Source organism: Clupea harengus, chromosome 1, assembly GCF_900700415.2.
Source record: "Clupea harengus chromosome 1, Ch_v2.0.2, whole genome shotgun sequence".
Taxonomy (NCBI): domain Eukaryota; kingdom Metazoa; phylum Chordata; class Actinopteri; order Clupeiformes; family Clupeidae; genus Clupea; species Clupea harengus.
Window position 1 is genome coordinate 22,244,642 of NC_045152.1, and position 23,175 is coordinate 22,267,816.

Below are 23,175 nucleotides of genomic sequence, written 5' to 3' on the forward strand. Positions count from 1 at the left end.
AAAAGATTCCCTTTATCTCATTAGGAAGGCCCCAGGCCTTACATTGGTTAAGACAGAACATACAGCTAGTAGAGTTATCCCCAGCAACATGCTCACTGGACACGCTTCCAAATGCAAATGAGGCGGCGGGGTAGCTTCATTCCTGTGCCGCAAATACCTCCTATTTACTCTTTTCTTCCATTCAAAGCACACACTTTCCTACACACACTCTAACTGAGAAAACCCTTTTAATCCAAAAATTGCTGCCTTTATACAGATGATTTCAACAATGTCAGGTGAACTTTATCAGGCACCTTCTCACTCCATCTTATTGTGATTTAGTGCAGTGGGCTATATTTCCTGCATTTTCCTCTCAGAGTGCTCTCAAAGTGACTGCTCAGCGTTATGATAAAAAACTGTGTGAACGTCGTCAGCCACGGTGAATGTGAAGGCACCTTAGAGTGTGTACTCTTAAGATTGATGCTCCTTAGAGATTATTACTCATGAGGCAGGAGAAAAATGTATGAGACCCCATCCCCTCCTCACCCAGGGGGCCTGCCTGCCGTGCACAGAACCAAAGACGCTGTCTCAGCCCTCGCTGAGGTGTCATATTAAGCAATTCAAATCTGATTGAACTGATGAAAGTCAATTTTAACGCAACACCAGTTTAAGACAGATTCAAATGAGGACAGAAAATCTCTCCGAGATTAGCCTGAGTCCTTCTAGTCAAGATTTCATTATTTTATGCAGAGGAGATGGACATCTCTACCGCTCTATGATGACATATCCTAAGAGATCCCACCTCAACAATAACTGTTAGCCTACTTGCTTCCAGCATGACTTTATGTGGAATGAGGATAAGCAACTGGAAGAGACCTGACTACTGCCCTGAACAATGACTAGGGGTCATCCTTCACCCTGTGTTCTGCTCTGGTCAATGGTTCTTTAAGACAGGGCCCAGATCATGAAAAGGGAACTGTATCATCTTAATAGCATTCTGATTATCTTTAAGGTTCTGCCCTCTGGGCTTCCCTTATGCTCCACCACAAAAACAGCAACTGTCCACAAGATAAGAAGGAGAACCTGCTGTTTTTTAGATGAGCAGGGGAAAGTTATGAATAAACATTTTTCACCATTAAAAAAAAAAATCATCATTTTAAATTATTTTTATTTAATTGCTTTTTTTTCATATTATCTCTAGAAATGCGACCATCACCAAGGAGACAAAAGGGGTAATGCCTTCAATTAGAGCTCCAACACGTTAAAATGGGAATCAGCTTTGACTGACAAAGTCAGCCTCGTGAGAGGGGCTTACTGTGTCAGGACTGATAATTAACCCATAATTAACTTATCAATGACACACAGAAACGGCTGACACGTTATTGCATCAATGACACTAAAATCACTGGTCACAGAATATCTGTGACCTTCTGTGTCCATCATCAAGAGCTGAGCCTGAGGTACATGATCCATCTTCAAAAAGGGTAATAGCTGGGGAGGCCTAATATCATCATTGGTGTAATGATCAGCCCGGGTGTAATGATGACATGCTAACAGTCAGAAGGACAGGTCATGCCTTGACAGAAACACATTCTATGACCTGTTTAGCATTACGATGTGATGTTTAAAGTGGCTTATGAGCAGAGGATCTTTAAGGATTCAGCCTTGAGTTTGGATGAGTATGCTGAATTGGTCACTGGCTATGTTAGATTCTGTGTGGATATCAGTATCCCAGTATGGTCTATTCACTCCTATTCCCACCAGAAGCCCTGGATTAACGACGACATTCGCCTGGGGTTGAGGGAGTGCACCACTGCTTTTAAACTGGGGGACAAAAAATCCTATAATCCAGCTGTGACCTACGGAGAGTCATCAAAGGCACTAAAAGACAATACTGGGGGAAATAACTACAGTGACTGTGACTAACAGCGCGTGTGGAGGGGGCTGCTGGCCATCACGGACTACAAATCTAAGCCCAGTGTGGCCACCAACACCTCCGCCTCTCTCCTAGACAAGCTTTACAACTTTTAAGCTTGCTTTGAAGCTCACAACTTGGACCCAGTGACAGCAGCACAGTGCCCAATGTAGTCGATCTACAGGTGATGGAGGCTGATGTGAGTAAAAATGTTAAAAGGGTTAAGGCTTGTAAAGCTGCTGGTCCAGATGTCATCCCTTCTTGGGTCCTCCAGACATACTACACTCAATTATCTCAGGCTTTGACTGATATTTTTACTGTCATTGTGTGTGGATATAATGTATACGAGAGTGCATGAGTGCATAGTGTACATAGTATATGAAGGTCTGTAGTGTCCTTTTTTGTTGGTTTTTGTGGTGGTGATTCGTTTATGTTAAGGCAGAGAGAGTCAGAGCATTTAAGTATTTATTGTATTTTTAATACACATGAATTTCAGTGTGATGTGACCTAGGCCTTTCATGGGTGACATGCACATATTTCTACAAGCCCATGTTTCATTTAGAAGTTCAAAAAAACAAACCAAAGAAAATGTAACTTAGCTAAGCTGCACCTGTCCCTGATAGGACTTTATCAGTCAACGATCCTATCCTTGGGATAAAAACAAAGTCAAACTGTAGCTCACTTGTACTGTGCCTGAAAGTGTTCCTGCACAAAGCTGTGGCGTTCTCCCGGCTGCTGTGGGATCAGAGCATCCCCCACTGGCGCCCCCTCTGGTCCTCCCAGGCCCTGCAACAACAGACACACACATCAATGAAACATCTCCAGAACACTCTAAGACATTTAACAACAGACACACACATCAATGAAACATCTCCAAAACACTCTAAGGCATTTGAGGGACTTTAGGGTTGACAGAGGCATTCTGCTCCCTGTCAACAAACAAAATGTCTGCGATAACAACTGGCTGAATGCGGATCCTATGAAGCTGTTAAGAAGTTGGCAAGCACTATGAAATATATGGGTGATAAAAATGGATATTACAAGATGGTGCAGACAACAACTCAGACAAAGAATGTGGGCTAAACTAGCCTTTTTATCCCATAGTGTCCTTAATAAAAATTAAGATATGTTTGTGTTATAGCACCATATACTGCAATTACTATAATCTACAATTGCTCAACCAGTAATGACACCAGAGATTACATGCTGCACCACTGAGGCCAACCACTTCATGTATTTCCAGACAGGCCTTGAAAACTGGCCTTGGCTGGAGTGTTGAAGCATAGACACTAAGCACAGACACATTTCAAGGTCAAAAAACAAGTGTGACGAGGAAGGGACACCGCAGGGGTGACTCACAAAGGACACCAATGCTGCACTTTCCCATTGCCATCCACACGTTTAATCACCAAAGCCAGGGACACCAGGACACAACTTCCATACAACAGCTCTCTCAGTGCCCTTCTCGTATCAGTCAACTATGCTCTCAGGTTAACCTAGCTAATATTAAAAAGCAACTTTACTCAACTCCCCTTTCAACTCCTAGTCAGTGTTGAACGACAGTAGCCACACACAGAGGCTGACTGTTTATCGACACCAATCTTTAGATAAAACACTTAACAAGACAGACATGTGGGCACGTGTATGTCTTGAAGTTGAAGTTGAAGTTAATAACTGCTGTTACCCTGTAGGAATCATTACTAGTTACCATCTCAACCATATACTAGCATCTTTGTTCTCCCTAAATGTAAAGACATACCTCAATAAAGCCATTACATCCACTCCAGTACACAGTAAAACTGTCAGTGAAACTGATAATCAACCAGAAACAACACATAGCCCTGCAATCAAACACTAACTTACTGCACAAGACGGTAGTACTATGTATGTTGTATGACTTGCGGAGGAAGTTATAAAACCCTTGTTTTATCAAGCTCTAGTTACAATAATACAATTCATACATACACACATGCACTGGTTACAATAATATAATTCATACATACACACATGCAAGGGCACACTGTGCAACTTTCCTTTACTTATACAGACTGATATTAACATATAGGCTTTAGTGATTAAAGCTAGTGATTAAATCAAGTTAATTAAATATTGATTTCTGATGTGCAGAAATGTACCAACAGAAATTGTATACTAAATCAGCACATTTTATGCTTGATTGAGATTGTCCCAATGCATAATGCAGACATTCATGAGAGAACTTTAATTACAAGAACATGGAAATATGACAAAAATTGATCAGTGATTGGGGTTATTACACATCCTGTTGTAATTAAGTCATGACAATCTTCTGAATATATCCAATACAATATGGACAAAAGGCAGGTCTAGTCAGCTAGCAGCAATGCTTTCTCAGTTCAGTTATTACTCAAAGCTGCACGTTACAGAGTAGTCGGCATGAGAGTGAAACTGATAAACAATCTATTTTCAGCGAACTGTAGCTATTTTCAGGGAACAAGCAACTTATCTTATTTTAAAATGTCAGCAAGGACAAGCTGCAGACAGAGGATAATTGCAGCACCGAAAATAACAGAACCATCACACCATACCAAACTGAGAATTGAAATAGGATGTTTAGTCATGCCTGTGTCACTGTGTTAACACTGAAAGTCCTCTGCACACACAATGTAGGATGTTCACTCCTGCAAGTTCCAGTCTCTTGCTCCTGTTCCTCCTCCTCCTCCTCCTCCTCCTGCTGCTATCCCCGTCTGCAGTTCCCAGGCTGGTGGCTGAGGCATGACCTCTCCTCCAGAACAAGAGTAAATGAAGGTTTTTGGTTTCCGCAGAGAAAAGGAAGACAAGTGAGAGTTTTCTCCAAAATGACAGGAATGCTGCACTCCTGCTCTGATTGGGTGAGCTGCCTCCTGTATAGAAGCCTGTTTGGATGCACGGGAGCCAGAGTGGGATCGAAACCTAACCCTCTCCACAGCAAAAGGGCCTAAGTAGGCAAGAGAATGTCTCCACTTTCTTTTTTGTTTTCTTCTTGCTCTACCCAATTTTCTCTCTACCTCCCACGCTCACATTTCTACCTCCCCCTATTACCTTCTTCTAGAATTTGCCATATCCATTCCTTTCTCCTTCTGTAATCCTTACATGTTTCATAATGAGAGGTTTGAATTTCTTGTAGGTTCTTTTGCACACGAGGGACAAATAAGCTTTGCACAAAGGTTTTGTTCGTGAGAGAACACATCATCGCTTTCGCAGACACGCAGGCTGTGAATCAAACGCAGGGAAAATTTGAGAGCAAACAAATTCAATAAGTGTGTGGTTTTGCTGTGATTTTTAGAGGCTACAATCAGTATCTTCAGTCTGGAGGAGTGAACTGAGCTACAGAGAAGAGGCATTCCTCTGTTATCTCTTGTGTCCTGTGGAGTTGAAAGAACTGTATGACCATTACGCTTATGAACGGAGGCTTATCACCTGTCAGAAGTGCCGGTCAGACTGAGCCAAATCAACCTGGTAGTCTGATTGCTCTGGAAGCACAGCAGACTTTACGAAACGTACAATGTTCTGGAGAGATGCAGCTGACGGTTCTATCACTGGCAGGGTTAAGTAAGGCTGAGGCTCCAAAGGCCTTGGCTACATCACGACTTGCTTATGCTCAATGTTTACACATAACAACAGCTCCAGGAGGGAAGAAGCAAAATAAACCACGTTTCACATCTTTTGAAAATAAAGCTTGAATAAAAATGGTACCACATATGTAACTGCTTTAGTACTAGCACTGCGACCTGGATTCTTGAGTTTATTTTTAGATCTCACTTAAGAGGCGGTGACTTAAAAAAAGGAACATGGATATATTTAAAAAACACAGGTCAATTTAGTGATAAACTACCATAACTTAAGTCAGTACGTGTGCAAAGCTGTCTTCCTTTCTGTTTTGGTCGAGAGTGATGAAGCTGTGTGTTTTCGTCTCAAGCCAACTTGTCAAAGTAAATCAAAATAACAAAAGAGACCAACAGAAAACATGTTGGCTTTGTGATCAAACCCTCTCTGTGTTTAACGTTAGATGTCTTAAGTGGAGAAATAGAAATTCAGATAGACAGTCTAATAACACGAAGACGGAGCTTAACAAGTTTTTCTCTTCGCTACCTAATAACAAAAGAACCCCTGTTGCCATGAAAATCCTTCAATCTAATCAAACCCTGTGATGTTCCCACCTCCAGTCTGAGTGATGTCTGTCTGATCTCTAGAATAATGCCTCTGTGCTTCAGGCACACAATGGACGCACATGGGCAGAGGCGGTTAGACGTGGCAGAATTTAACATGAGGAATTGAGAGAGAGGGAGAGAGAGAGAAAGAGAGAGAAGGATGGAGAGAGAGAGAGACACACAGAGAGAGAAAGAGAGAGAAGGAGGGAGAGAGATAGATAAATAAACAGAGAGAGAGAGAGAGTGGGTGGGTTCTTCAGTGCTGACTCCTCTGAGCTGAACTGGGCTGTCTGTGTGTGGGCAGCAGGTCCACTCAGGGGGCAGGGTGTAAACCTGTGATGTCCAGCCAGAGATCCAGCCCAGAGACCAAACGCTTGCTGCAAGGACATTTTCCAGTACAAATCATGTCACCACTCCCTTTAAAAGCCTGGAACATACCGTGAGCAATACATTACTGCAGGACTTGGGGGTGAATGCATCAATTACTGCAGGACTGGGGCTGAATGCTCGGATGATTGTTTTGACATTTTCTGTATGTGCAGCACATGGAAAATGTCCATCCATAAGCGCATGAAGATAATCTGTCATCTGGAGCGGGCCTGTCAGTGCTCTTCTGACATCCAGTACGGTGGAGAGAGGCTAGGTGGAAGAATGTCATGGAGAAAGTAGACTAAACTCAGGCATTATATGAACTAAAGAATGATGGCTTATCTGTCAGTCCGAATGAACCAAACACAGCCACAAACATTCCTTAATGGCGCAGTAAGAGAGGCTTTCCCATGGACAAAGTCTTTAGTCAATATTTAAGTCATGGCATCGGCCAAAAGGTAATCTGGCCGTACCCGCATTCCTTATCATCAGCACTGTGCAATTGTATGTGAACCTGAGAGAGCAAGCAGTCCCACACAATCACTGTGAAACACTGTGAGAACTCATCAAGCTGAGAGCTATTGGAAAGAAATGCTTAATAGCAGGGGTATTCTGTAGCTTCTGGAAGTGTCAACAAAAAGTAATCAAAATTACTTGGAGCGCCAAGACAGAACGTACTCTGTGGCCTTAAAATTAACTTAAAACCAACCTCCAATCCGTCGGCTTGGCACCTTTCAATGGCCTAATTGAATTTCAGGGATTTAGATAAATGACTAAGATTGCATGCTGAATTAAGCAGGATAGAGACTACAGGAGCTATGGTGTGCTTGTGGGGATGATAATAAGAGGTGTGTGTGTGTGTGTGTGTGTGTGTGTGTGTGTGTGTGTGTGTGAGTGTGTGTGTATGTGTGTGTGTGTGTGTGTTTCTGTGTGTGTGTCTCTGTGTGTGTGTGTTTGTGTGTGTGTGTGTGTGTGTGTGTCAAGAGTGGGTCTCAAAGTTGGTTCAAAGTGGGTTTTAGAGGAGAACAGGTATCCTCTCAGAAAAAAATATGAGAGTAGGAGCTCTGGTTGGAGATCACGTTCCTGAAACTGCAAAACTCAACTTGGGGAACAGTTTTAATGATCCTCCCAGCTCCGAGTTGTTAGTGCATGCCAGGTCCTAAATCAGCTAATTGCTGTTCCATGCAACCCACTCACTGACAGGACGCAAACTCCTTCAACTAGTACATCTTACACAAAAAACCCCTCACTGATATGTCATTACAAATGAATTGCCAGTCCCTCCCCATGCACCCCCCAAGACAGTGCTAAACACAAACCCATTCCGTGGCCATCTCCTATTTTAATTCCATTATTAATCATCCAGCCTCCCCCGAGGGGCGACCACACTGATTAGACATTTTGCACATGGCACCAGTGATTTAGTCAGGGCTCAGATGCTGTCTTGTTGCGTGTGTGGGAAATCCTCCAGGGTGAAATCAGTAATGCTTAATTCTGGAGTCGCCAGCATTGATTGGACACCCAATCTGTGGTGGGAAGTTAATCTCTCTTGGGTGCACTAGAAGTTGGAGGCGAGGGAAAAAAAGTAGTAGTAATCCTGTAAATGAGCCTGATCCATACTGATGGTAACAGCATCAGGTTGAAAGGGGTCCCATATAGGGGTTCCAACGCTGTCATGGCTACAGTCCGCAGTAAATAATTCAGCTGTTTATAAGAGTGATCACATACAGCTCTGGACAGCACTCTCTTCAGCCGAGGAGGGTATCTAAAAAAAAGTGGGGGCCAGAAAGAGTGTGATAGAGAGACAGTGAGAGACAGGCAGAGAGAGAGAGAGAGCGAGAGAGCGAGAGAGAGAGCTATACTGCAGTCACACACAGGGCACTGTAGAATAATGGACTCACTCCACAGAGGTATGGAGGCTGTGCTAAAAATAGCTGTTTGGTAGAGGAGACAAAACCCCTCACACAGATAACACCCTAGAGACTTTCAGCAGATTTTTCAAAGACTAATATTCAGCAGAAAGTTTCTGATTAAACTTAAGAAGCAGTGATCTACCATTATAATAAAGAAGCAGTAATCATGGAGAGGCCATGGAGCAGACCAGAGATTCATTCATTTTAATGCTTCTGCATTATGACAGATCTTTTCCATTGCTGTGTATCTCTCTCTCTCTCTCTCTCTCTCTCTCTCTCTCTCTCTCTCTCTCTCTCCAAATCAGGAATTTAATCCTACGCTGAAACAAGTGAAGAGGAACGAGAACAGCAAAGGCACTAAGAAATCCCAGCTGAATGGTCGCTCCTCGAGCACATTCAGTGGTCCTGTCCGAGTCTTTGTTGCACGGCTGCCAGCGGGGCGGCTGGCGGGGGAAGCCCCAGGGCGCTGTGGGGGGAGAGTTGTACCCGGTCAGCGAGCTGTGGTTGACAAAACAACAAGCAGGGTTTTGGCTGGTGGTCAACTCCACACCTGGGAGGTCGAATGGGGACTTGACAAAAACAATGTCGATGGGTTCACTCAGCCGTGATGCTCCTCAGCTTGTCTTTCGTGTCTGCTGTCCTCACTTGTCTCTCTCTGCTTGTCTGTCTGTCTGTCTGTAAAGCTCCCTCACTCCCACTGCTCAGGAGCCTCGTCTGTGCTTGAGTCTGAAAAGCCAGGCTCTTTATGTTGCAAGGCCTTTCTATTGAATAGATGGGAGGGAGACTACCGAGACACTGAAAGCCAATCCACTCCACACTGACATACACCATGTGTCAGTGAAGACACGATGATCATTTCTGGCCTGACAGGTTGCATTCAAATCATTATAAAAACTTATATCTATCTGTATAAGGGTTGAATGAGTGCGAGATGGATAAACCATGCAAAGTCACAGTAGAAGAGACCTGGTGCTCCTGAAAGGTTAGAGGGCTAAAAGGCCCAGTGAGGCACTCTATAATTTCTAAAGGTAAAACGCCCGGTAAGGCACTTTCTCTGCATATTTATGTATGTATTTGCACATCAGTTCACCTGATGTAAACTGACTTGAAAGTAACAAGTCATATAAAAACAACACATACAATTACTGACAACATTTACATTTAGTCATTTAGCAGACGCTTTTATCCAAAGCGACTTACATATGTGCGACTTACAATGTATACACATTTTACATTTTACATTTACACTGATGGCACACTGCACATCAGGAGCAATTAGGGGTTCAGTGTCTTGCTCAAGGACACTTCGACAGGGAATCGAACTAGCAACCTTCTGATTACAAGTACATATACATACATGAATGATCAAGTGAGAGAGAGATTAACTCTAATTATCTGTTTCAAATTAAAATATCTATCTCCTAAATGACACAAGATCATGTTACTTATTTACACATATTGTCACATGCCAGACAGGTGAATATATATTATAGACAGAAAACAACAGACTCTCTTTTGGAAGAGGCTGATTTGAATGATTTTGAAGAACTTTCATGGAAAACAACACGAGTGTGATATAATGATGGGTCCAAATCAGAAAGTGAAGCAGATAGAGAGAGCAAAAGAGTGTGAGAGTCAGCGAGAAAGAAACAATCTGTGGATGAATATATTGGCCAAACTCTCAGAACCAAACAACAGCAGTGCATCATCTCTCTCAGTGTTGCCATCATCTGTCAAAACAGATTGCATAGGGAGTTAAAAATAAGTGGCTCCTAAACGCAGTTTACCTCTCAGAGACGGCTCCGGTGGAAATGAAAATGAATCCAAATGTCGGGTTTTATTAGTGGCAGAAAAAGTAATACTGCAGAGAGATACTCCGGCAGTCTGACAGTAACAGTAACTTCTTCTCTCAGACTAAAGGTGATTGAATATAAGAATTGTGGGTGCATATTCAAATCAATGACATGGACATGGACATAACCACTGCTGAACTGCTAAATGCAGATCTGTAAAGATGCAAACTGAACTGCATTCATTTGACAGCACTTGTCACACTGACTATACCTGCTCACGGTCTCTTCCAAACAGTCTGGGACTGGGAAGGTTTGAAGAAAGCATGTGATTTAGCAAGGCAAGGAAAGAGCTGCAAGTGCTGCACACTGCCTGACCCTGGGCGGCCCCATAACGGCGATGCATGAAGGTGGCTGTGGCACTGAGACAGTCGGAGCTTAATTGTCTTGCCGCGAGCAAAGTATGCCTGCAGACTGTTGATAACTTAAAAGGTCTTTTTCAAGAACAAAGCCCCTTGGCAAAGGAGTTGATGGACTGACATTAACCGTACCAGTAGTAAACACCTTAGTGACATCAAACGATATCAAACAAGGACAAAGGCAAACAGTGCCAATGCCTTGATGTGTCCTATTGTTGAGCCTAACATCTAAGTGGAGAAGTGCTGCATGCTTGCAGTAAATGGTGAGTTCCTCCAATGACTGTGCAGTAGATGAGGGGTCAAGTCAGTGCCAGCGCGCACACACACACACACACACACACACACACACACACACACACACACACACACTCTCCGGACGTGTGTTCTTACAGGCTGCTTTCTCTGCTCGAGTGGCCCCGAGCCACAGGAAGCCATTTGCATCCTACAGGGCAGGCGGAATCAAAAGAAGGGAAGAGGAAACACAAAAACAATAGGCCTGCCCTCTGCCCTCCTTGTCACACAGCATGGTCGGGCTGGAGGGTGTCTCCGTGACTGTGTTTGTGAGGATGTAATCACACAGTTCCAGTAGTATCCAGATTTCTAAGCAGAGGCCATTCCAATCCTCCTATTTGCTCTGTACTAACATTCCCTACTCTTGTAGGGCTCAAAGGAGAATTTTCAATTAAATCTTAACTGTTTCTCCTTAAAGTAAGATTCCAAAAGTGTAGTCTGAAGCAGTACCATGAGCCCAACTATGCAAAGTGAAAATGCCTGTATAACACTTCTGGTATTATGGTCGAATGCCGCATTCTTGACCTTATGAACAGACTCAGATGCAGCTTAGCTGAATTTCATGGGTTTATTCAGACATTGGCCTTCACTGAGAGTATTCAATTCATCTTACACTGTACAAAGATGAGCTCAATTCCAAGGACAATTTTTACCCCATGTGTATGCCTTGCCCCAAAGATGAACCCAAGTTGTGCAAAAAAATGCACGCAAACACAAGGACATACAGACACACACAAACACTTGGCTGCGTTTCCCTCGACAGGAGAGCCTGGCAGGGGTTCCTCTTCAGAGCCTAAATCCCATTTTTTCAGGTGGGATTTAATTTTCCCCGATTCTGCAGTTCCTTGGCTGACCCCTGACCTCTCCTCTGCTGCTCTCTGTCCATCTGTGTCCTCACTGATGATGACAAACACTCGGGTTTAGCCTCATTCATTCCCTATATCCACACATGAAAGTCATGCTTTGATTGTCATCACGCATTATATGATTACAACGGTCTTTCATTACCTAAGCCCGAAAAGCTGCCTTGTGCATTTGCACAAGAAAACCCAACTGAAGAAGCACTTTTGCGGTGCCTTTCCATACTGCTGAGATAGTCAGTGGAGAGAGGTAGAATGATAGTAATATTCATTTTCGGGGAAAAACTGCAGAGTCAGCATCACATCCACTCCTGCATAAAAACGGATATATTTCTTAAAAATGGTCAGTCCTACATCTATTTATTGGCGCTGACTGTTGAATTTTTCAGGAGCATCGGCTGTGAAAGAATTACTGCTGGGTGGGTGTGTATTAACTCACCCTCCATGCAGAAAGTGCCTTAAAATAGGAAGCGGATGCCTGCTGTACACAGTATGTGCTACCCTGTGATTTTGACCAGTCACTTTCATCTTCTCCCCCTGTTGATCCTTTATACCATCATTTATTTTAGTTGAAAGCACTGCTTAGTCATTCTACCCAGTCCATCTCTTGTACCCTATGAGGCGTCGCGTCTTTGTCATCCTAGGAGCCAACTACTCTGTCAGTCCTTGTGGGAGAGGATTAGGTCATCGCCTCTTTTGATAAGCATAGAGACAGCCACTTGTTTCTCTCTCACTGAAATACAGCTGCAACTTCAATCTTCCTGTAAACTCAGATTTCTGTAACTCAATAATGTGACATTGGTACAAGGTCATGAGGTTTGATACTATAAGAGAGCACATGCCGATAAAAAGAGATACGCATCCTCATGCATACAGTGTTGAATAGGAGGACTGCTGACATTGCAAAGTGTTGGTATCTCACCATTCAAAACTTCCTGACTTTGAGACATGCAACGTTCATCAGTATGAGGGGTGGAAGTAACAATAACTAATTGATAAAAGTGGATGTTATGAAAATGCATGTTAATTGGAAAATAGAGGGGTAAAAATGGATGTGAAATGAAAAATAGTGAAAGATTATCAAGTGATTTGATTAATTTAAAGCTGATTTGATTAAATCAGTTGTGATCTGATGAAAACAGAGCCATGTTTCATCACTTTTCATTCACCACACAAAATTGTCATCTATCATTTAAGGAAAGTGGCCTCAAGGGTGGAAGTAACAAAAATGAATTGATCAAAATGGAGGAGATGAAAATGTATGTAAATTAAAAAATAGAGTGATGAATTGTCAATTTATGATTGACATTTTATTTTAGCAACAGTGTTGCTTTTATAATCAACTCACCTGACATTTATCATTTACAGCAGGCCATTTTTGTCACATCCGCTTATCGTTTAGAAGCAAGCCATTTTTGTTAATCCCGCCCATCGACTAACTGATTGAGTTTTTGGCTCTCATTTTGCAAGCCTGTCAGCTCGTGAGCTTAGATATAAACAGTAGAAGCAAAGAGACATTTGAATTCTATGCCTGAATCGTTGTTGGTAAGGGTCGAGTGAGTTACATAACCAGAGCTCGTCTATGGATACAAAAATCATACATATCTTTATAACATACCAATTGTCCAAATACAAAAATGTTCACATATCCCTCTTTATACATGCCAGAGGAAGCCCCTGTTCCATTCATGTCTATAGGAACATCTTAAGAATATCTCAAATATAATAACCTTCTGTCCCTCTGTGGTGAATTTCTAACACCTTGTCATAATCCCAAAACCCTCCTAACTCATTGATATTTTCTACTTTGAATCTCAAAAAAGGGTATTTCAGGTGTGCACCTAGCTGTCTGACATCTGCTGGCCAGTTGCTCTATACGTACTTGCACAGCAGTATATTGTATATTATGAAGATACTTCTGATATTGATCCACAGACAAGCTCTGGGTAAGTTATATTTTTATACAGTATAATCCAATTTTCGACCTTTCAACCTTTACCAACAACGGTTCAGGCATAGGATTTAAATATCTCCCTGCTTCTATCGTCTCTATGTATGAACAGGCAGGGCTGTCAGGATAGTACCAGCATTATCATGGTGGGCCTCGTGAGGAAAGGATTAACATTTATAGACCCACATTTTGTTGGCACCTGTCCATGGTACCATTGTACTGACATTATGAAGACATTTTCAGTTGCCACATTTGTTCTAGTTTAATGTCAAAACACCTTGTTATACTAAGTAACACACTGATGATGGTGGCATGTCTGTGACAAGACTAATAAACGCGGGGTGAGACCTGCCAGGAGGTCCGACCCCAACAGAGTCATGGCGCTTGACACTGACAGCTTTGGTCAGAGGTGCTCAGGCAGAGACACGGTTCCATTCCACCCTCTCTTCCTATCACATTCCACCCTGCCCTGAGCTCGGTGGCATTGCCGATGCGCTTCTCACCTCTCCCCCTCACGCCTGGCCGTGCGGAAACAAGTAACTCTTTCTTCACGCAGCTCACAAAAGCCCACATTCATCACACAGCAAGATGGCACGTACCGTACTCTGTCTCCACAGTCAGTGTGTTTACATGATGGTATAATTCGAATCTTTGCTTAGTCGGACTATGCTTTCTTTCGAGGGTAGGTGCTATTATCCCAATGTACATGGCAGTGAATAAATCGAATCATTGGCCGAAAGCATGTCATATCCGATACGATAGGTGGCGCTGTTTTTATTACAACTAGTGGTGATACAGCCCTTTCCGCTTGACCTCTTCACCACTACCAATAACAACAACAGTTGATTGAGCATGAATCGCGTCTGTTCATCGGTCCAGAAATGCGTGTTGCCTCTTGGGTTGTTTGTTTGTTTGTTTGTTTCTTTCTTTCTTTCTGCCAGGCCGATGTGTTTATAAGTTACATTATTCAAAGGTGAAAGATAAAAGGCGAGAGAAACGGACGCACATTCACACACGCGCGCAAATAATGGGTTACAGCCTAAACGCATTGCCCTTCTGCCAGTTGCATCAAATTGTTTTAGTACTTCTTCGCTGTCGATTTCCAAATCTGTGTGAATATTCATGAGTGCAAGTCCAGTCAGTCTTTTCGTAGATAGATACAAGACCTTCAGGACGCAATGAATGTTTGGCTAGAAATTTGCCGAACTTTCCAGGGCTTGATAAAGTTCACTGCGTAACTCATTTAGCTGTTTCCAGCTCTGTATCTGCATCGTCAACGCTGGGCATTAGTTGTCTGTACTCCTGATTTTATATAATAAATATTCGTTCATGATATATTTTTCTTCTTCTCGCGTAGCAGAAGGTACGCACAGTGCGTACGGCTGCATGCGCCACTGGAACTCTGTGCAATTAATACAATACATAATAGGCTAATTGATACAATATCTCCTCGTTTGAGTGTGGTTGTTTGAGTGCAATGGGAGTGTATGATCGATGTTGTCTATAAAGGTATTTAGGTAAAGGTATTTACGGGAAAATATCTCGATCCACCTGTCACGTCTCTGTCTTTAGAGGGCAGCGCCAGATAACTGAACACAACTAAAGTCAGGCGTGCCTCGCGGGCACAATACCAAATTTCATCATATTTGATAGAATGAAGGACATATTAGTTGTGAATAGTATCACCGAGTTTGATAGGTATTGGTCAGGTAATAGCCGAGTGACAGCTGATTTGCTTTCTGATTTGACAGTACCTTTTCGTGGTTTTTTTCAGCGCCAGATAACTGAACACAACTAAAGTCAGGCGTGCCTCGCGGGCACAATACCAAATTTCATCATATTTGATAGAATGAAGGACATATTAGTTGTGAATAGTATCACCGAGTTTGATAGGTATTGGTCAGGTAATAGCCGAGTGACAGCTGATTTGCTTTCTGATTTGACAGTACCTTTTCGTGTTTTTTTTCAGCGCCAGATAACTGAACACAACTAAAGTCAGGCGTGCCTCGCGGGCACAATACCAAATTTCATCATATTTGATAGAATGAAGGACATATTAGTTGTGAATAGTATCACCGAGTTTGATAGGTATTGGTCAGGTAATAGCCGAGTGACAGCTGATTTGCTTTCTGATTTGACAGTACCTTTTCGTGGTTTTTTTCAGCGCCAGATAACTGAACACAACTAAAGTCAGGCGTGCCTCGCGGGCACAATACCAAATTTCATCATATTTGATAAAATGAAGGACAAATTAGTTGTGAATAGTATCACCAAGTTTGACAGGTATTGGTCAGGGGAGACGGCCCAGTGTTCCGAAAGCCCGATATTCCGAAATCTCAATATTCCGAAAAATAGTCCCCCTGGCAAAATTTAGAAATATTTTAAGTGGCACAAAACACTCAAAGCATTTAGTTTGCACAGCAGAGCGGAGACGCTCACCGGGCTATCACGCATATAACTTTTCCTAGGCAATATTTGTTAACTTAGCCTACTCTGGTTTTGAATATGGGGTAGGCTACCACTCATGCGAAGGAAATCACCGGCAGATTGTCGCAGGACATTACGCAGATCTTGTCAAGCACTGACAAAGCATGCATGCGTTGGCAATCATACAAATATTTTTGTATCATCGCGATGCAAATGCATGTGTGTATAATAATATTCTGAATTCAAGTTAATGCTTGTGAAATAAAGGCATTTATATGTTTATGATTGTGTGATTCATTGGGATGTGCATGTGGGCAATAGTGGTTCACGTTGCTGTACTCACAATTTCGGAACAGCGGGCTGTCGGAGCATGCGCAAAGACGCAAAGTCCAGTTCCTTATCCAATTCACCGTTACATGCCGCAATAGTCGAACTATCAACTGGATCGGATCGAGTTATCCAGGGGTGTTAGTCCGACTATGTGCGGTCCGACTACGATCCGACTAAGGTGCTTACATGAAACGGATAATGCGATTTCAGTCCGACTAAGGCAGTTATTCGAATCCATGTAACCACGGTCAGTGATGCACGGTCAACAAACCAGGGATGAAGTAAGAGTTATGTTGAGCGTGTGTCTATGTGTGTAGTAAATGAGGAAGATACATAAATACACACACAAATATTGAAAAGAGATAAAGAGAGAGCGTGTGTGTGTGTATGTGAGAGAGGTTTGTGTTTGTGTGTGACCCATGTTTGTGCTTAGGGTCTTGCTCATGATGTAACACTAGCAAAATGCTTTCGCCAAGTTATTAACTTAGCTTTAGTTTATGCGCTGCGGACTTTGCTTGTTGCCCGTCAGTGGCCCGCTGTCACTGGTCTCATGTGTGTCCTTACAGTGTTTTGATTCCAATGAAAACTTCTAATTCCCCCTCATCAAAATCAAAGCAAACAGATACTAACTAGTGTTAGGAACTCATCTGGGTGGGCCAAGTGTGTGGAGCAGTGGGATTCCTCTTAAACCCACTGGATGCTCTGCCTTGCAATCTGCACAATCGCAATCGCCAGACTGACTCTTCCACGGGGATCACTGCAAAGCCTCTGCCTTATTCAGACACTGTTTGTGCTGTGTGGCTTTTCTACACCAAATAGTTAAAATATACTAAACCACACAAACACAAACCTCTCTCACACACACAAACACACAGATACACACACTCTCTTTTCTGAATTCAAATCAGACTTTTTCCAACATTCATGAACACTAAATGTTACTAAATGTTTGTTAGAGCAAAGTCTGGGGAATCATAAAATCATGAGGCTCATACAAATGTCAACTCTGTCTGCCGACTTTCCTAAGGTCTCTATTGTTGTGCACTGGAAGACAAAATCAGCATAATGTTAGAGGAGCAAAAGAAAACCATCAAGACCACAATTAAGTCTCAGAGACACTCTCAATACTGCAGCGTAATGGTTTTAAATGGAATCCACGGCAACCACTCTTTCCAATCCCATCTGAAGTACTCAAGACAAACTATAATTGTGTTCCACAGAGTAATTATGAATATTTCATTGCTATGTGAAAGGAGCAACATGACCCCAAAATGAACCCCAATTCTTTTCAAGAGTGTTTCTTAAAAAGCAGACAGCGTACTGCTTCACTCGCTGCCAAGGCACAACTATTAGAATTGTGTCTGTATCTGTGTGAGCAACCCTTTTGTAAAGAGGGTTTCACTAGTCTTTTATCCTGGTTAATGCCACATTTCTGAGGCTGTGGCACTCAGATCCTTTGAGAGACAGTGAAAGTCTGGCTGTATTATTCCCCTGTGTGAATATTTAGTCACTGTGTGTATGGTATGAAATACTGAAGCGGTCATAAGGAATGTAAAACCTCAGGATGCCAAAATGACCCTAGCCAATTGAGGGTTTAGTGACCCATCTTTGGGACACAAATGACATAGCACACACCCATGGGCTTACGGTCTCCAAACCCAGAAGCCACAGACACTCTCTCCGATTCTCTTCTCTCTCCGAGTCTCTTCTCTATCTTTCTCCTCATCTATGCTGCACACTAAATGTGAGACTAGTCTCAGAAGAGGATGGAGTGACTCATCAAACACACTACAGCACATATGGGTCTAAAGAACGCCTGTCCTTCAGAGGAACATCCCATGAGATGGGACAGAAGGTGAGGGGCTGAGCTATCTTTCTTTAGGTTCTTAGGCAGTGGACCGTCTTAGGCAGTGGACCGCCGCGTGTTTTCATGCTGATAAAAAATAATATCCATGGCAACACTTGTGTCGGCAGAGCCTTCAGTGGCAATTTCACAGGGGAGCTGGCCACACATTAGAGACAACTGTCAAAAATGATTTTCTGTCCTGCACAAGGATACCACAATGACTGTGCGTGTTTACCACAGAAAGGGGCATTTTCAATCCCAAGTTTGTCACTTCTTCTGTTAACCAGTTTACTGAACTGGCCCCATGAGCAGATTTTCACATGTGCCTTTGGACTTGGTCACACACTCCTGGCAGTCCTCTCCTTCCTTGTATCTATCCTGTTGGATATCATGTGCCAGTCCCATTCATAACAGACCGATCTTTATGCTTTCCCATGCAGGCTCATCCATCATGTCCAGAAAGAAGTAGCTGGCAGACGCAAGGCTAAGTGCAAGCACCAAGCCTTCCAGATGGATCTCAGCGGTTTTAGTGACGTCTTGTGTCTTTTCACGCTGACAGGACTGACGTGATGTTTCCTCAGAGAAACACCGGGCCTCTTCAGACCCCACTCACACCAGAGTGATATGAGGGCCAAAGCCCTGGCTCACAATGGGGGCGGCTTCCGAGGATTCTCACTCTGTGCCCCAGCTGCAGGGAAGTGGGAATGTTGACGTTGGTTTTAACGTTTCATTCATTTATTTACACAGCCTGAGCGGAGCTATCACTCAGGAAGAGTGACTCGCAGTCGATGGATTCAAGGGTCAAGTCCAGTGCCATAAAAACCAGCCTGGACAGTTACTCTTTATCTCAATAGATAGTTTTATCCATATGGACAAAGCGTGCTGTAAACAAATGCAGAACAGCTAACCACTGTTTGTGTTCCCAAGAACATAAAAACATATTATCTTGTTTTTTTCAGTGTACATGTAACACAAGAATAATGGAATCATAAAACAGATAAACTAAAATAACTCAACAGAAACTGGTCCGGACTAAACCTTAACTGGTCCGGATTAAACCTTAACTGGTCCGGACTAAATCATGCGACATGTCTGACAGGATTTGCTCCATGATTAAGTCCCACTGTGTTTGGAAAATATGTAACCTTTTTTCCTTTCCCATGAATGTGTCACCAGGTCATGCTGACAGTCCTTATCTCAGGATGACAGATTCCAGACTCAGAGCTTCTCTTCATCCTTGTGGTGAGAACAGACATGGCGTCTTGACACCTTTTCTGGGTTACATTATCTGTTTCTATCTACACTGTCTGAATCAATATGGTAGAACAGCCCCATGGAAAAGTTGGTCTGGTCATACAATACTGCTATAAAACAATTACTTAAATCATAATAAGCCATCAGCTACCACTTAACTGTTACATTAAATAGCCATGGGTTTCTGCTACAATGTTGTGTATCTCATAATGACTTATAATTTGTTAAGGTGTCAGAAAATCAGCCTTGCTTTTGACGCCTTATGTTTTTACTCTCTGGAACCGACAGACATCACTGGAGCCACCAAAGTCTTTTTGTTATGTGTGATTTGGCATAGCTTAGTAGGCATATTAAGAGAACAGTTTTAATGATGCAGGGGGTCTTTGTTAAATGCACATCCATAAATGCACACACGCACGCGCGCACACGCACACACACACACACACACACACACACACACACACACACACACACACACACACACACATACACATATGCAAATTTTAATAATACATCCATTTCTACAGGAATAGCGACAATAGCACAGATCAAAGCTCTACCCAGGGGGCTTCAGGCTTCATAGTAAGCCGTGGGTGTTCCTGGAGGTGCATGAAGAGAACACAGGCATCTACAAATGGCTCCATGCTTTCTACTGTAAATCTTCACCAAAAGACACAACTACGACACAAAACAGCCTGCTAAAACCTTGTTTGGTCACTTTTTAACAGCACGGACATGAACCCTGTGACCGTCTCTCGTACCATTTGGGACATTTAAGCACTCAGTGAGAACCTCATGCTTAGTAACCACAGGAATTAGCCAGTCAAAACAAAACATACCTCTGGATTCTTTAGGATTAGGGAATGTATATTTAGGGGCCAAACATTCAACCTTAGGTGCGAACAACCACAGTCAGACAAGAACAGCATTGAGCATGGCCAGGGATAGGACGTTTTAAAAGGACATAGACCCCTTCGTCTTTGGTTTACAGTTAGAGGGCAAATGCACACCACTTACTACACACATTTGCCTTACATACATTTAACCCAAGACAGAGAATATACAGAAGAAAAACTTGTAATACTAAAACCTTTTCTGTTTGTGCTTTCATAACACTATTCTTTTTATCATATTCTTTCTAGTACAGAACAGTTCAGCCCATTTCAACAGTGAATACCACAGCACAACCCAAGTACAGGACAGGGGAAGAAAAGCATTGAAGCGAAAGGATGCTAAGAGTGACTCCCTCATACCTTTCCAGAAGCTTTCCCCTTGTTTTGGTTGTTTGTGTAGGTGGGATTGATGTCCTCGTGAACACGGTCCAAGAGCCAGAGGAGGAATTCCAGGGCATCATGTTGGGAGTTTCCCCGGAACTGAGTGCCATATTTGGACACAATACTCTGAACAAAAGAAAACAAGGAGAGGGTCACCTGAGCCATTCAAAATGTTTTTGTTACAGCTGATGGCTACTCCCTTAAAATATTTCTACACTGCTTCTCTGCACAGAAGTGAGAGTGGCCCAATTTTAGACAAAAATAAACAGCATTCATGTTTCATGAATAAAAGATTATGATGATACAGACATATGTATTCTCACAACACACACACACACACATACACACATTCACCCACACACACTTTTCTCTTGAGTTGTGTAGATCATCACCAAAATAAATACAGAGGAACACAAACAGCACCAAATGATTTTGATCGCAGGCACTGACAGCATATCAGGATGAGAGCAAGCAATCAGGAACAGCTGGAAAATAGAAATGATTCTGTGCTTTTTAAGACTGTTTCACCCAGTGTTTACCACAGCCCCAGCAGGTTGTAGACCACAGCGTGAAATTCACCAGCTCTGTGTGCATTCACCACAGCATCTGTGATCACTCACTCATTCACACACGTACACGTGCACACACACACACACACACACACACACACACACACACACACACACACACACACACACACACACACACACACACACACACACACACACACACACACACACACACACACACACACACACACACACACACAACCACGTGGCAGCAGCAGTGGCATCCCTTCATCCAAAGCGACCACTGTTATTCCCACTTTCTTGTCTTGCATCAGTCAGATGGCCATCATGGCACAGTGGCATGTTTGCATTGCAAATTGGGCTTAGGCTCCTCAAATAGAACCATTCCTCTGATACCACTAGCCTGCACTTTTTTGACCCTAATCAAAGAATGGACCACCTTGATCGACTGCAATTTCAGATGTTTATTATTATATATGTTTCCACTTTAGTAACAATGACAATTGTTTGTTCTATGACACCCTCAGGGCCGCAAAATGGGCGTCTCTATTTATTTGGGCTACCATGCAAAACAACAGTAACGACATCTGCATAAATATTTGTTTTTCTTGCTTGAGCCAATACTGCTGTGATGCACTGTGTTAAATCTTTGGTTTAGTGCACTTTGATGAATCACTGTTGGCGCATGGTCCACTTACAGCAGTGAGATTTTACCCTGCTTCTGAGGATGTATTCTCCATCTGAGATTCGCTGCTACCCTAACAACAGCTGATTCAGCTAACTAATTATGTCCCTCGTGAGGATTTGGCTAAGGTGAGTTGGATCCGATAAGAATTTCAGAAGGAAGGTCTATCTTCAAGTCTTTCCACTGGTCTAAAATGCAGAACACAAACACATACTCTATGATGACGGAAAATGTGCAGGCGGCAGTACTTTTGCTACTCAGCGTGTCAGCTTGTTCAAAATACTTACACTGCCCAGTACTTTTTCACTGCCACAAGAGAGGTGAGTAACACTTGATGTTCAATACACAAAGACAAAAATGTGGAGTGGTGCATGGAAAGCCTAAGCAATTACCGACAGATATTGGTTAAGAGCACCTCTGACACAATTACCCACAGATATTGGTTAAGAGCACCTCTGCACCTCTGCACCTCTGCACATCAGACACAGGTGAGCCACCGTAAACTGTTAAGGAGTGGCTGTTAGAGACACATCTTCAAAGACCAATCACTCCACTGGACCATGTCCAAGACCAACCTCTCATACATAAAGCTCGGGCTAATTACGGGGACTCAAAGGAGCTTGTTGTTTTGCCACACCATTTCAAAGAGCAAGGACTGGCAGGAGTTTCCAGCAGAGACATGAGAGTGTAGGTATCCTTTTTATGCAAGACTACATCCAAAGCAACTTCATTGTACAGCAGTTATATGTACATATACCCACACCATTCAAAACGTGTACAGAAACCTTTCCACTAGCTGCACCATGGAAAGGAATTGTTGTGTATTCAGTTGGTTTGAGCATGGAAACTCAAGACAAGAGGACAAAAGAGTACGGTTTGTGCGCAGTGAAGAGTGACCTGACCTTGAAAGTCAACCAAGTTTGAAAACACTCATTTGAGATAATGATACATGCTCTGCTGAGAGGCTGAAAGAGGATGGTGAATCTGATCAAAACATCACAACTGAATGGAACAGAAATAAAAAAAAGAAAGAATATTAACGGTCTAGACATGGATAATGCCTTACAATTTTTCCACAACCCCGTATTAACTGGCTTCAATCTTCTATTGAAGTCTGAATTGCACTGATTCTGATTAACCATTACATTTGGTCTAATTCGTACTTCAAAAATA

General features: G+C 42.7%; 1 protein-coding gene across 1 annotated transcript in view; it reads right to left on the bottom strand.

Annotated features, from left to right (window-relative positions):
• Positions 1–23,175, bottom strand: part of usp43b (ubiquitin specific peptidase 43b) — a 60,938-nt gene that overhangs the window by 32,060 nt on the left and 5,703 nt on the right. The window contains exons 2-3 of the mRNA XM_031571530.2: positions 20,767–20,913; positions 2,577–2,680 (exon numbers count right to left, since the gene is read on the bottom strand). Coding sequence (XP_031427390.1) covers positions 2,577–2,680; positions 20,767–20,913 — 251 coding nt within the window. The remainder of the gene's footprint in view (positions 1–2,576; positions 2,681–20,766; positions 20,914–23,175) is intronic.